Source organism: Triturus cristatus, chromosome 1_1, assembly GCF_964204655.1.
Source record: "Triturus cristatus chromosome 1_1, aTriCri1.1, whole genome shotgun sequence".
In the NCBI taxonomy this organism is placed as follows: Eukaryota; Metazoa; Chordata; class Amphibia; order Caudata; family Salamandridae; genus Triturus; species Triturus cristatus.
The window spans coordinates 906,506,905-906,519,374 of NC_140579.1; the positions used below are offsets into that span (position 1 = coordinate 906,506,905).

Genomic DNA, 12,470 nt, shown 5'->3' on the forward strand with positions numbered 1-12,470 from the left:
CGCTAACGACCGTTAGCGAGCCGCCGCAGCTGAAGAGCGTAAGGAAAATCATCGCGCTGCTGCCGCTGAGTGCTCGCTACCGGAGATCATCGCATCACAAGTTTGCGGGCTGCCAAATGCTCGCTAACCCGAAGATTATCGCATCGAGTTCATCGCTTCACGACATCGCAGCACGGACGCCGAGCGTTCGCCAATTTCATCGCATCAGGATCGTCGCTCCCTCGCGGGGCGCCATTTCTTTTCATCGCAACAAGATCTCACACGCAACAGGCTCGGCGCATCATCCTCCCTTTGCGGCAAGGATTTTATCGCATCGCCGGCTTAGCGTGTAGAAGTTTGTCGTTTTGTCCTGCACACAGATCAGCGCATCATCCTCCCTTGCGGCAAGGATTCAACGCATCGCTGGTCACGCGTGAGGAAAATCATCGCTACAACTCCTTAGCGACATTTTGGTTGCTTTGCTACAAAATCCAGGTAGTTTGTGAGTAAAAGGGTCGCAGAGACCACTGCCTTGAACTGAACTCCTCTTTGCACACTTTGAACTATTTTTGCAGCATTTTAAGAGTAACCCTATTTTCTAGTACTGTGGATTTTTACTGTTATTGGTCTTGTGTTAAGTCTATATATAAAGATACTTATTTTTATAACTACTTTGTGTGGTGTCCCTTTGTAGTGTTCCTCACTGTGTTACTGTGTATGGTCATAAATGCTTCACACACTGCCTCTGAGATAAGCCTAGCTGCTCGTGCTACGTTACCGTAGGGTTGAGCAGGGGTTATCAAAGGGTGTAACTCTGACTTAGGAAGAAGGGTCCCTACTTGGAGAGTGGCCAGCCATTGCAAACTAGAGACCCCCATTTCTAACAGTGAGGAATATGGTTAAAGATTTGAATCTCTAAACTCACAAGAAGTAGTGCAGTGATGAGTATTGAAATAGTAGAACATCAAATAAAAATGTTACTATACAATTAGGGTGGACGGCGTGAGATACGCTTGATGGTGGACTCGTGCATGTGGTATTTCATCATAGGGTAGGATTTGTTCATGAGAGTTTGGTCTGGAAGGGATCTCAGACGTCAGAGGGGGTACACAGGACACAAAATTTACATTAGGCTTCAGCTTTAATTGGGCAAATATTCACGGACAAAAGAGAATAGATTCTTGTGTGATCCCCATTCTATTAGTTTAATTTGAACTTGCTTTAGCCAAGTTTGTATGCTCATGCTAGCAAATGTCTAAAGTAGGCTTCTCCAAGGAGTAGCTCATGAGCTACTGGTAGCTCTTCAGCTACCTGGCTCTTCTGTGTGCAGCCCAGCCTACTAAGTTAGAAGCTTTTGCTTCATCGAAAATTATCTATCTATCAATCTATCTACACACATATATACACACACAACCCAAAATTGAAACATACGTTTGAGATGAGAATGTATGTATTTTCAGAAGTCGTAAGTTGAGGTTTAAAGAAAGATAGTTTATTTTCCAAAATACATTTAAAGCTATTTGAGAGAAATCATGCCGCCTTGCAAAGACTTATTACAAATATTATTAAGCTGGTGCAGAGGCATTGCAGCAATGGCCGTTATGTACTACGCATGCAGAGGTATTCCACACTGATAAAGGATTTGTTTTTTTACATTACTGCTGGTAAAGATTCCTAGTACTGTGGATCACTGCTGGTAAACTTGCATATCATGCTACTAATGACCTCAGAAACTTTTTGTGTCACGATTCACCTTTGATTACAGTAAAAATATTAACCTTGAGCTATTATAGCGCTTTCATATGACTTTGAACATAATACCACAAGTTTGCACACTGCGTCATCTGCACAACATAATTTAAGTTCAGCATTTTTTGATTCAATGAAAAATACATCTCTATGTGAAGGCAAGAGAAGATTCAGATTACTTTAAGTACATTGAATATATGCTTTGCTGTATTCATGAATGAAACACAAATGATAGACTCCAATACCAGAGATTGTTCCAAATGATATAACTAAGAATTAAGTCCCAAGGGACCCTTTGTTCTGTATATTTTAAATAACCTGGTCCTATTGGGTTGACAGATTGTCCTTATTCACACATTATTAGATTAAAATTGTGCCATCTGTATCAGCAGTGGTAAATAAGTCAAGGTGTGCAGCGTTCAGTCCAAACCTGTTGGAAGTGCCTGGTGGTGCTTGGAGGCAACTCGCTATAGATGTTATTGGTCCATGTGTAGTTTTACCTCAGAGAGGCATTTGGTATTGTGTTAGAGGATTGCTTTATGAAATTTGTAGAGATCAGGATTATGGAGAGAGTGTCATCAGATGATCAAATTCTTGGATGATATCTGCTAGAGAAGGTGTGCCTAAGCGTGTTATCTCAGACAATGAGTGTCTGTTGAATGTTTTTTTACCTTCAAGAAGCACTTTGAACAGTAATTGTTCACAATAGAATCCCTGGGCTCCATCTTGAAACCAATGTACCGGTGAGGAGATTTAATAGGATAAAAGATACTATGTAGTCAGCACATAGTAATGATCTGAGTTGAAGAGGGCTATTCAAGTGATGCTGTTGTCTTACCGAAACATCAGTCATGCTAGAAAAGTGGAACGCTGGCTGCTTCAGTTGTGTGATCAAGTTTCTGATTCAAAGTGGTACTCTTGGTGGTTAATAAATCTAGAGTTCGACAAACTGTGGATCACCTCGCCATTCATGAGAGGATGGGGGTGTATCAGGGGTGAATTCAGCATCAAACAGATCAAGCTAATTGTAGGTTATCCAAGATAAATATTGCTGTTGGAAGTTAGTCCATGTCAAGATGCAGAGTAATCCGGGTACATTAAAACATATGTGGTCAAAGCCTCAGGAAGTAGTGCTGATATTCTAGTGGGCGGTAAGAGTACATTTAGGCAAGTTAATGAATTCAGGAAGTTTTGCTGTTTTCAGGAGTGAAGATTTGGGCATTGACCAGTTTGAGGAGCGCATCAGCAAAGTGTTTTTGGATGTCCACGTTCCTTTTGGGAGATTGCTTCCAGTAAAAGGGGTGGTGGTGATGACCTGGTTGAGAGAGGAGGGTCAAGTCACAGTAAAAGAGTTGGTGGAGTGGTTTGTGCCAATATTCGATGCTGTAGCACTCAGAAAACCAATGTTCATAAGAAACACTACCATTTGTGACATTAAGATGGTCGTTCAGGTCCATAAGGTTTACATGCTGTGCAGATGACTGGTTTGTGATTTGTGGAGTGTGATGCTCATTGGTGTCCTTTGAACTTAATGTCACCTGTGTGTTGTTTTGCATTGGTGTGTATGTGGGGGGTGGAGGTGTTCAGAATGGGTCAGAGAGTTATATCTTGAGTTTACTTTGGCGTTTTTGTCTTTAAAAAAGAAGAGGGATGTGAGGTAAGTTGTAGGGTTGGAAAAGTGAACCCCCTGGGAGAATATGGAGGGTGAAGAGATTCTGGGTTTTAGGAGAGGCGGTTAGATCTGTGGAAGGAGGTTCTGTGGTTTGCTCCGTTTATGTAAATGTTCAGCTTCCACTAAAATACTCAGCTGTGAACCTTCCTGGACTCTATTTTAAACATTGGGATAATAAAATGTAGTGTGATTATGTAATAAAAAAATGATGTACACGATCTTGAGATATTTCCCAGCCCCAACCCCCAATGAACGTGCAATGCTCCACTGCTGTCTAGTTAGGATTACTCTATCTAAATAAAGACTAATACATACATACATATGCAATGGTCATAAAACTCACTTTAGTGCTCTAAAGTTTAACCTCGTACCAGAAATGGAGGTCAGAGGTGAAACATGTAGCCACATGGCTGTGAGCAAAGTAACCAAAGGCACATCCACCAGACTGCAGAAACCACAAAGGGCGAGTGGTAAAACTTTTAGAAGCTCTTGGTAAAGTTAGTAAATCCGACTGGGTACAGCAGGAGGTGATCAATCCCTCAGTAGCCTTTGTGAGGAGCAGGTCATAGCAGGAGTACAATCTACCTCAGAGTGCCCAATCAAGAGCAGTAGAACACTCTGACAAGAGGGAAAATTGGTATATATTCCAAGCTGTCTCCAACTGGAAGAGTGGTCGTATTCCCATTGCCTGGGGTAATCTGCCTCGTGGTATGACAAGGGGTTGGGAAGAGGGTTGTAGTACAGTTTGTAGATTTTGGCTGTCCTGTGAGTATGAACCAGACAGACCAAGCAGTTTGTAGAAAATACTTTATTGAAATCTGTAAATTAATGTATCCATTGATTGAAAAGCATTGACCAGGTTCCCTCTCCACAATGCATTTAAAGGGTTTCCTCCAACATTCCCAACTCAAGAGCAAATTCCATAATTTCCCATCCTACAGCACTCTCCAACATTCCCAGATCAAGGAATGTCACACATAGGGCCAAGTTCGGGACGAAGATCAACTTGACATGGAGCTTGTGTGAGTGGGTGGAGGTGGGCCTTGTGTCCAGGGAAGCGTAGGCAATGCTGAAAACCAATATTAAAATTTTCCATAAATATCGATACAATAAATGGAAAATATATTTAACCATCTAAAGAAACAAATCCAAAATTAAACAGTCTGTACCAAACATAAGAGATAAAGCGCACATCTGAGCATAAGCATAGCTAGACAAGTGCTATACAGAAACTCTGTAAAACAACATAAAATTTGTTTGGCATTACAAGCACACGGCATGTGACTACTCTATGATTTTTCACGAATGATTCAGATTTTATGGAGAGAGTGTTGAAAAACAGACGAATCTGCAGATATAGACAGATCTATAGGGAAAGCTGCGGATTTCAGGAAAGACTGCAGGTTCAGACAGTCCGGTTGGGCCCTGGTAGAGTCAGCCATTGGTCACGCTTCCACATATATTAAAGAAATAAAGAAACATTTCCACAGGCGCAGGAGGGTCCTGCACCTCGCAGGAGGGTCCTGCATCTCGGTATCCCACTGGCCACGTCATTGAGGGCCTTGTGCCAAGTTCTCAAGCCTCTCTGCAGGGCAAACACTGGCCTGGGACAGCCCATAATCTGCCAATGAAGGAGCAGATGAAAGCAGGTTATGGAGAGCGCCCCCTTTAGGAGGCTCAGTAAGATGCGGTCCAAGGGGTTTAGGTCTCACTCTCCTAATGACAGCAGTCTCACTGTAAATGGAACACCTTATGACACCGCCGCGAGAGAGGGGCAAAGAGGACCATGTCTTGTGTGAGGGCCACGAAGGACCATGACCAGAGGCTCCATTAAGAAGAAGTGCTCCAGCTAGGCCTCACTGGCCACAGGCGGCACTATGCTGACGCTTGAGCAGCACAACAGTGTTTGTGGCAACTCTTAAAAATGAAAAAGGAACAATACCCCTTACCAGTTCTCCCTCTCACAGTTTAATAACAGATGCAGTGGTTCAGCAAGGACCTTCATCTTCTTATTCAGGAAAAGCAAGATAGCGCGAATGGCTGTGGTGATCTGAGCCTTTAGTCTTGAAAAGTTACACAGTGGTACAAGATCCCAAGGGGGGCTCTTATGAGGTGGAAAAGCCTTGGAGCGGTTTGGGCTCTAACTGGAAGGAGGATATTTGAGCAATCTTGGATCCTGAGAGAATATTTTTGAAGTCGTGGTCTGGCTTATGAAAGGTGGGAACATCCTGGGGGTGTCATCGGATTTCAGAGTCTCCTATGAGTGGCCACCACTCCTGCCCTCAGTAGTAAGAGTGATGGACGCCTCAGAGGTCTACTGTGTAGGCTCTTCAGGGCCAATCAGCCTCAGTTGGCTTCTAACCAGGTTCCTTTGTGGACTCCAGTGCGGGCTCCTCATAAGACAGAGAGGTCGTGGCATGACTTGGTTTGCTGCTTGAAGAACTTGCTGTTCTTAGCCAACAAGTTCTGCAGGAAAAACTTGGCCTTCTTCGTCAAACTCTCGCGCCATCCTTCTTGATGGGCTGGAGGTAGCGGGCAGTGGCCTTGACCGTCGCCTTCCTCACGGGTCTCACACCGGCGCAGTCGGATCTGGCATACCACACCCTCAAACAGCTCACGGTTGTTGTGGTCCAGCGCTGCCGAGGTCACTACATACTTGCAGTTCAGCATCACAGCCACGCTTCGCCCCTCTGAGGACACAAAGAAGAGTGAGGTGCACGTGAGACAGGAGGAAGATACAAGAATCATACGTTAAAGACAGAGGTAAGCAGGCAAGAGGTTATCTTTGAAAAAGGGGAGCACAATGGAGGAAAGCTTGTGCAACAGAAGTATACAGGAGGCACATGGGTGAATAAAACACAAAAGACATGAGTAATGGTGAAGGAAAAGTGCTAGAAGGCAGCTTTGAAAGGTGAATGCAACAGAGAGAGGAAGGTCTGTGCAAGAACGGCGAGTATAACAGTTGGTAGTGCGCAAATGAGGGAAGTATGCGCGAGAACTGAGAGCAGGCATTTGTATTTTACACTTAGGCTGAGACAATGGAAACACCTCAGATTACAACTTAATGTGAATTAAACGTTTTGGTTTATTTTTGCTCCTGGGTCCATGGATGATAACATCATGGCATGATCTGCAGGCAGGTCCATGATAGTGAAAGACCACCTCTCAGCGGTGAAGGTTGAAGGTCAACACAACTTTAGCACAACAGGTTAAGAGTGCTGTGGAAAACATCTTTTCCATCTTCTCCCAACTTGAAAGATCATCTTCACAAGCCCAGCCTGTTCATATGGGATAGGTTTATAGAACCAATGGAGCCCAAAGGCTGCTTCAAGGTGCGCCATATCGACCCGCCTAGGAATATCCACACTCATTTAACATTTGGCCTCATAATCATCACAATCTAACTATACATGGAGATTTATGGCAATGGGTTGTGTTGTGTCCTGTGACGCAAGTAGACGCTGGTAGCCATGTAAGTTCTTAAGTACCTTTATTCCAATTGTACAGCAGGATGGTAAGTAGGTACATCATCTTGGTAGACTGGATAAAGAGATAGTAATGAAATAGGTTAGCCCAGTAGTCAGCCCTTGGTCCTATGCCACAGCAGCCCCACCAGGAGCAGCCTGCCTGCTGCTCAGACATCTGTAACTGTCATACCTCACTCAGTCAGACACCCAACATTCCACGCATCACAGAATTCTCAACATTCTACTCCAAACACACACAGTGGCTGAGCAGCAGGTGGACTGGTAAACTGCAAGATATGAAAGTACTATGCAGGGCATAACAGGTTGAGATTGGATATTTGAGGTATAGGGATATGGAGTTAGGGGTGATGTGTAGGATTACAGAAATCAAGTGAAAGGAACAATCCTAAAAATGTAGGACACAAGATTACGGAATTATGAGTTTTTGGTACGGGTAGAAGGAGAAAGAGCATACAGCAGGGGTTCTTAACCTTGGATCTGCAGACACATATTCAGGAGATCACAACTGATTATTAAACTAATACTTCATATAAAGTATACATACACAAAAAAAAAAATTACATTGAAAATGTTAAACCATTCTTTAAACGTGAAGGAAGTTGAAACCGGGGACTAAAAATTAAGGGGCTTATTAGGATGGCAGGCGGTCCCGAGTCCGCCTGCCATCCCCGCAGTGTTGGGACTGGCCGCCAGACATGCGGCAATCCCGCACCGCGAATTAGGATGCGACCGCCATCCTGGCGGTCGCATTCCGCATTTTAACATTGCGGCCGGTGCTGCTGACAGCAGCACCTGCCGCGATGTTAAAATCACATGCCTGGCATTTCACTGCACCACATGACAGGCACCACTCGTAATCTTGTATACGGCCCACAGCATATGGATAAAATCCGCCTCATCTCCTTTGCAGCGGGGGCAACAGTGTTGGGCCTCCGGGGACATACGGTGTATTCTCTGTGGGGTGAGGTAGGATCTATGTAGCACCATTGTTTGGATAAATTTCAGTTTAACGTTGTGGGATACCCTCTTGGGATGTTCTAGCATGCTCGCCCAGGCTTTGTCGGTAAGTTCTATGCCAGCATCTTCTGCCCATTTTGTCCTAAGATTTGTGAGTGTGATGTCGGCATGCGGCCTGATACCGGTGTACAACCATTTGACAAGATGGCCTCCATTCCCCATATAATATAGTAAATAGACCAGGTCATGTTGTGGGGGTTGTGATATAATGTGATACGACTGCATGTATTAGGTATAGGCATTCCGGTGCTCCAGTAGTCTGTACGAAATTGTCGTGTCGTGGTCAAGGAGGTTACCATCGCCAAAGAAAGCACCAACCTCCTCCACACCTGCCTCTGTCCAGGCATGTATTCTAGCCTTCGTGAGCTTGCCCCCGGTGTTGGAATACCCAGTAATGGGATATTGGCCGAGTAAGGGGTTACTTCTGATGTATACAGCAGAGCTTTCTTCCAGCATTGTAGTGCAGTCTTCAGCAATGGGGGTGCCTCCAGGGGAATTTTAGCTTTGGGCAGGATCAGGGAATGTAGCATACCCCAGTCAATATCCCTTGACGTAAACCCAATTTCTTGTAGGTTCCTCCCCGCTGTCCAATAGGACAGCCACTGGATTAGACAAGCATAGTAGTATGCCCTGAAGTAGGGGACCCCTAGGCCTCCTTTGTGGGATTCTAGTTGTAGTTTCTGAAGGCTGACTCTTCTGCGACCCGCACCCCAGATGAGCTCCACCAAGATAGTATTCAAGGTGCAGAATATGGATTGAGGAACCACAATGGGCAGGTTCCCGAAAAAATATAGTAACCGAGGGAGCACCACCATCTTAGAGATGGCAATAATCTCCTCACCGAAAGGGGCAGGGATGTCCAAAAGGCCAAACTCGAGCGTAATGCCATGACGGCCTTCAAGAGGTTGCCCTCCAGTTGATCCGCCTGTGATCTATATACCTGTATTCCTAAGTATTTGAATGTGGTGTGGGTTACGGGTAGAGTATAGGTACAGAATTGCAACTCATCTGTGCGGGCCCCTCTTGGAAGGAAAAGGCATGTGATTTCCTTGGATTAATAACAAGGCCTGAGAACTTTCCAAAGGTGGAAAGAATAGTGGGAAGGGGTGTGGTTTCGGCAGACAAATCGCGAAGGTACAGGAGGATATCATCTGCGTATATGGAGGTGAGGTGGGCAGTGCCGTCAATGGGTATTCCCAGCTGTTCCGTCGACTGTCTCAGGGCTATTGCTAAGGGTTCCAACGCAAGTACAAAAAACAGGGGGGACAGAGGTCATCCCTGCCGTGTACCCCTGTGGATCGTGTACTCGCGGGAGATATGCTGTCCGGTGCGAGCTCTAGCCGTGGGAAAGGTGTAGAGTAGGTGCACCCATTTGAGATAGTCATCAGGGAAACCAAAGCGTTGTAGGGTAGTGAACACATAGTCCCAGGTTATGGAATCAAAGGCCTGATGTAGGTCTAATGCCAGACAACCCGCGGCCGGGCAGTCAGTCGGGGTAGTTTTCATAACATAATGTAACCGTCTAGTGTTAAGGGACGTGCTGCGATTCGGCAGAAACCCGCATTGGTCACTGTGTATGAGGGTGTTGAGATATGGTTGGATACGATTTGCGAGTTCTTTGCTCAAAATGTTATATTCGGTTGCTAGTAGGGATAGAGGTCTATAATTAGAAATGTCTGTGCTATCACGGCCCGGCTTGAGTATGGAAGTGACCAGAGCTTGCATGGCGGATTGTGGTAAGTGGCCGGCCTTCAGGGCTGGCTTATGTACTTCTTCCAATTTGGGGACCAGGGCATTTGAATAGGTTTGATAAAATTCTATGGGCAGACCGTCTAGGCCAGGCGCTTTATTACGATTTAGGCCTTTAATCCCGATACGTATTTCTTGTTGGGTTATGGGGCCTGCTATTTCTTCCTGTATGTCTGCCGGTAAGGAGGGGATTGTTAAATCTTGTAGAAAGTCATCTATAGAGGTGTCAGTGTTGTGTGCTGGGGCTGCGTAAAGATTACTGAGATAAGTGCAAAAGGCTTCGTTTATCTCTTGTTGCGTGTGGACTGATCTACCGGACAGTGTATTAATATGAGTAATAATTGGTGGTTCAGGTCTTTCCGTACTATTCAGGCTATTAATGTCCCGGCTCTATCTGCCTCCGAGTGTTTCCGTTGCATAAAGGCTCTGTGGTCTATAACCTGCAACGTTTCGAGTGTTTCAGCGTGACTAATGCGAGCACTCTGTAAGGCATCCCTTTTGTCTGGGTCTGTCACTGCTTCTTGCTCTAAGGTGGTCATTAAATTTTTTACTCTGATCAAACTGATGTATTTCCTGTCTGGCCCCCACCATCTGTCCGATTGCAGCCCCTCCCACCACCACTTTGAATGTGTCCCACTCAAATAGGTTGGAGGAAGCTGTGTTCCAGTTTTCAGACAAATAATTAGTGATGGTATTGGATAGAGAGGCGCGGAACGGGGCATCCTCTAGCAACTGTGGTCCCAATTTCCAGGTGGGCACTGGGGTCGGTACTTTACCCCAGGCAAGTGTAAGCTATAGGGGGTTGTGATCCGAGAGGGTGTTAGCTAAGTAAGTGGATTGACGGATCTGTGTGACTATAGTGTTGGAGCATAGGAATCTGTCTATCCTGGTGTGGAGCTGGTGTACTGGCGAATAAAAGGAGTATTCCTTATGTGTAGGGTGCAAACGGCACCATACGTCCGATAAAGCCCATCCCTCGAGCCAGGTGTTCAGCATCTCTGCTAACTTGCAGGCACTAGCGCCATCTAATGGGGGTGTGACCTGTCCAAATCCATATCAAGCACTGCATTGCAGTCTCCCTCCAGGATCCATGGAATTGTATCCCACCCGACTAATGCTGTGCCCAGCCGATGAAAGAATTTGTCCTGGTCGAAGTTTGGGACATATATGCTCCGCTCCCCAGGACCACGGTTATGCCATCCAGAGTTCCCTTCAACAGGATGTATCTCCCTTGGTTGTCTATGCAATAATCTAGTTCCGTGAACGGGACCCCATGCCGGATCCAGATGGTCGCTCCACTAGCGAATGCTGAGTAGTTAGTAGAATAAATATGGCCTCGCCATTTCTTGCGGGTTTTATGGGCCTCTGGGTCAGTAAGATGTGACTCTTGAAAGAAGACTATGTGAGCTTTGCGCCTAAGGAGATAAACATGGACACGGTGCCTTTTCTGTACTGCTCCCAGGCCCCGCACATTCCAGGTTAGCAGGTTGTAGGAGCCTGCGGTAGTACAATCTCTAGGCATAAGACTCTACGGTAGCTGAAGCTCCCTATATCGTGGAGCCTGTTAACTATTGCAGACCAGGAGTTCCCCCTTACCATAAAACTAATAATACTTGGCTCAGCTCCCAAACTACGCTGGGCCCAACAACTAATTTCAACATACAATTTACACATAACGGTTCATACGCTCAGTGGGGGGTCGCTGCCACCGTCCATACTGCACATGTTGCAAACGCGGAGTCCTGGCGGCTCGACGGAGCCCGGGAGGAAATATGAACATTACATAGTTATTATTTGACTATCACCACTTGTTTACATGTGAGACTCAAACAGAATAAATCGTGCATGACCTCTGGTTTATGTACAGAATCAAATAATCAAACTGGGTGTAAGCCATATATGCAAGAGAGAAGCAATTAACATATCCATACAATTTCGGGCATCTTAACCTCTGTTGTCTTATTGTGATAAAAGGGGATACAGTTACAACTGAAAGCCAGTAGTATTTCTTACATCGTGGGAGCATTTTACACACCGGACCCTTCATGTAAGTGTGACCATTATATAGAGGTGTATAGCTTCAGTTGTCTACTAATTCATCTACAGTCTGAGGTGTAACAGAGAGGAACAGGGTAATGCTGTGATCAGAGTCCGAGTGTAATGTGCTGTCCTCAGAGTCTGTAGAGATCTTGTGGCTGCCATCCCTGAACGATTCGGCCACAGTCAGAACCTCCTCCCTGTCTATTCGCTGCTGATCCTGGGTCGGGCCGGTGCTATCTTTACTCTTGATTGTTCTTCTGCGGCCGGCGGTATTCGTGTCTCTGTGTTTTGCTGTGGCCCTGGGTTAGCAAATCTGATTGGCCAATTCAAGTTTCATTACCTCCAGCCATTCCTCTGCGTCATTTGGGCTGTCGAAGAAGTGGTTTTTTTTTGTCATGGATGCTCTTTAATCTGGCTGGGAACAGTAGTGCGTATTTAAGTTGGGCCAACCGCAATTTTTTCTTGACGGCTTGATAAGAGGATCTTTGCTGTTGCACTAGTGTTGTGTAGTCCGGTTACAATGAGATACAGTGATTTTCGTACTGGATCTCTGTTTCTTCCCTTGCTTTTTGTAAGAGGACGTCATGGTCCCTGTAGTTAAATTTGTTTACGATTAGTAGTCTTGGGGGTGCCCCTGTCTTTGGTGCTCCTGTTGGTATCCGAGGGGCTCTTTCTACACAAAAGTATGATAAGAGTTCCAGGAGGCCAATTACGCGTATAATATTGCGTTGCGTCTATTTCTGCCTTCGGCGTCCTCTACCCGAGGTGTTGTATTT

The 12,470-nt window shown here is 45.5% G+C and overlaps 1 protein-coding gene across 2 annotated transcripts in view; it reads right to left on the minus strand.

Annotated features, from left to right (window-relative positions):
* Window positions 1-4,245: 4,245 nt before the first annotated feature.
* LOC146871264 (GTP-binding protein REM 2-like) overlaps window positions 4,246-12,470 on the minus strand; it is a 169,063-nt gene continuing 160,838 nt past the window's right edge. For both annotated transcript variants that reach the window (XR_014980936.1, XM_085650717.1), the window contains one exon: window positions 4,246-6,090. Coding sequence is in view for 1 of the 2 variants with exons in the window: in XM_085650717.1 (XP_085506843.1) it covers window positions 5,795-6,090 (296 nt within the window). In the remaining variant the exon portion in view is untranslated. The remainder of the gene's footprint in view (window positions 6,091-12,470) is intronic.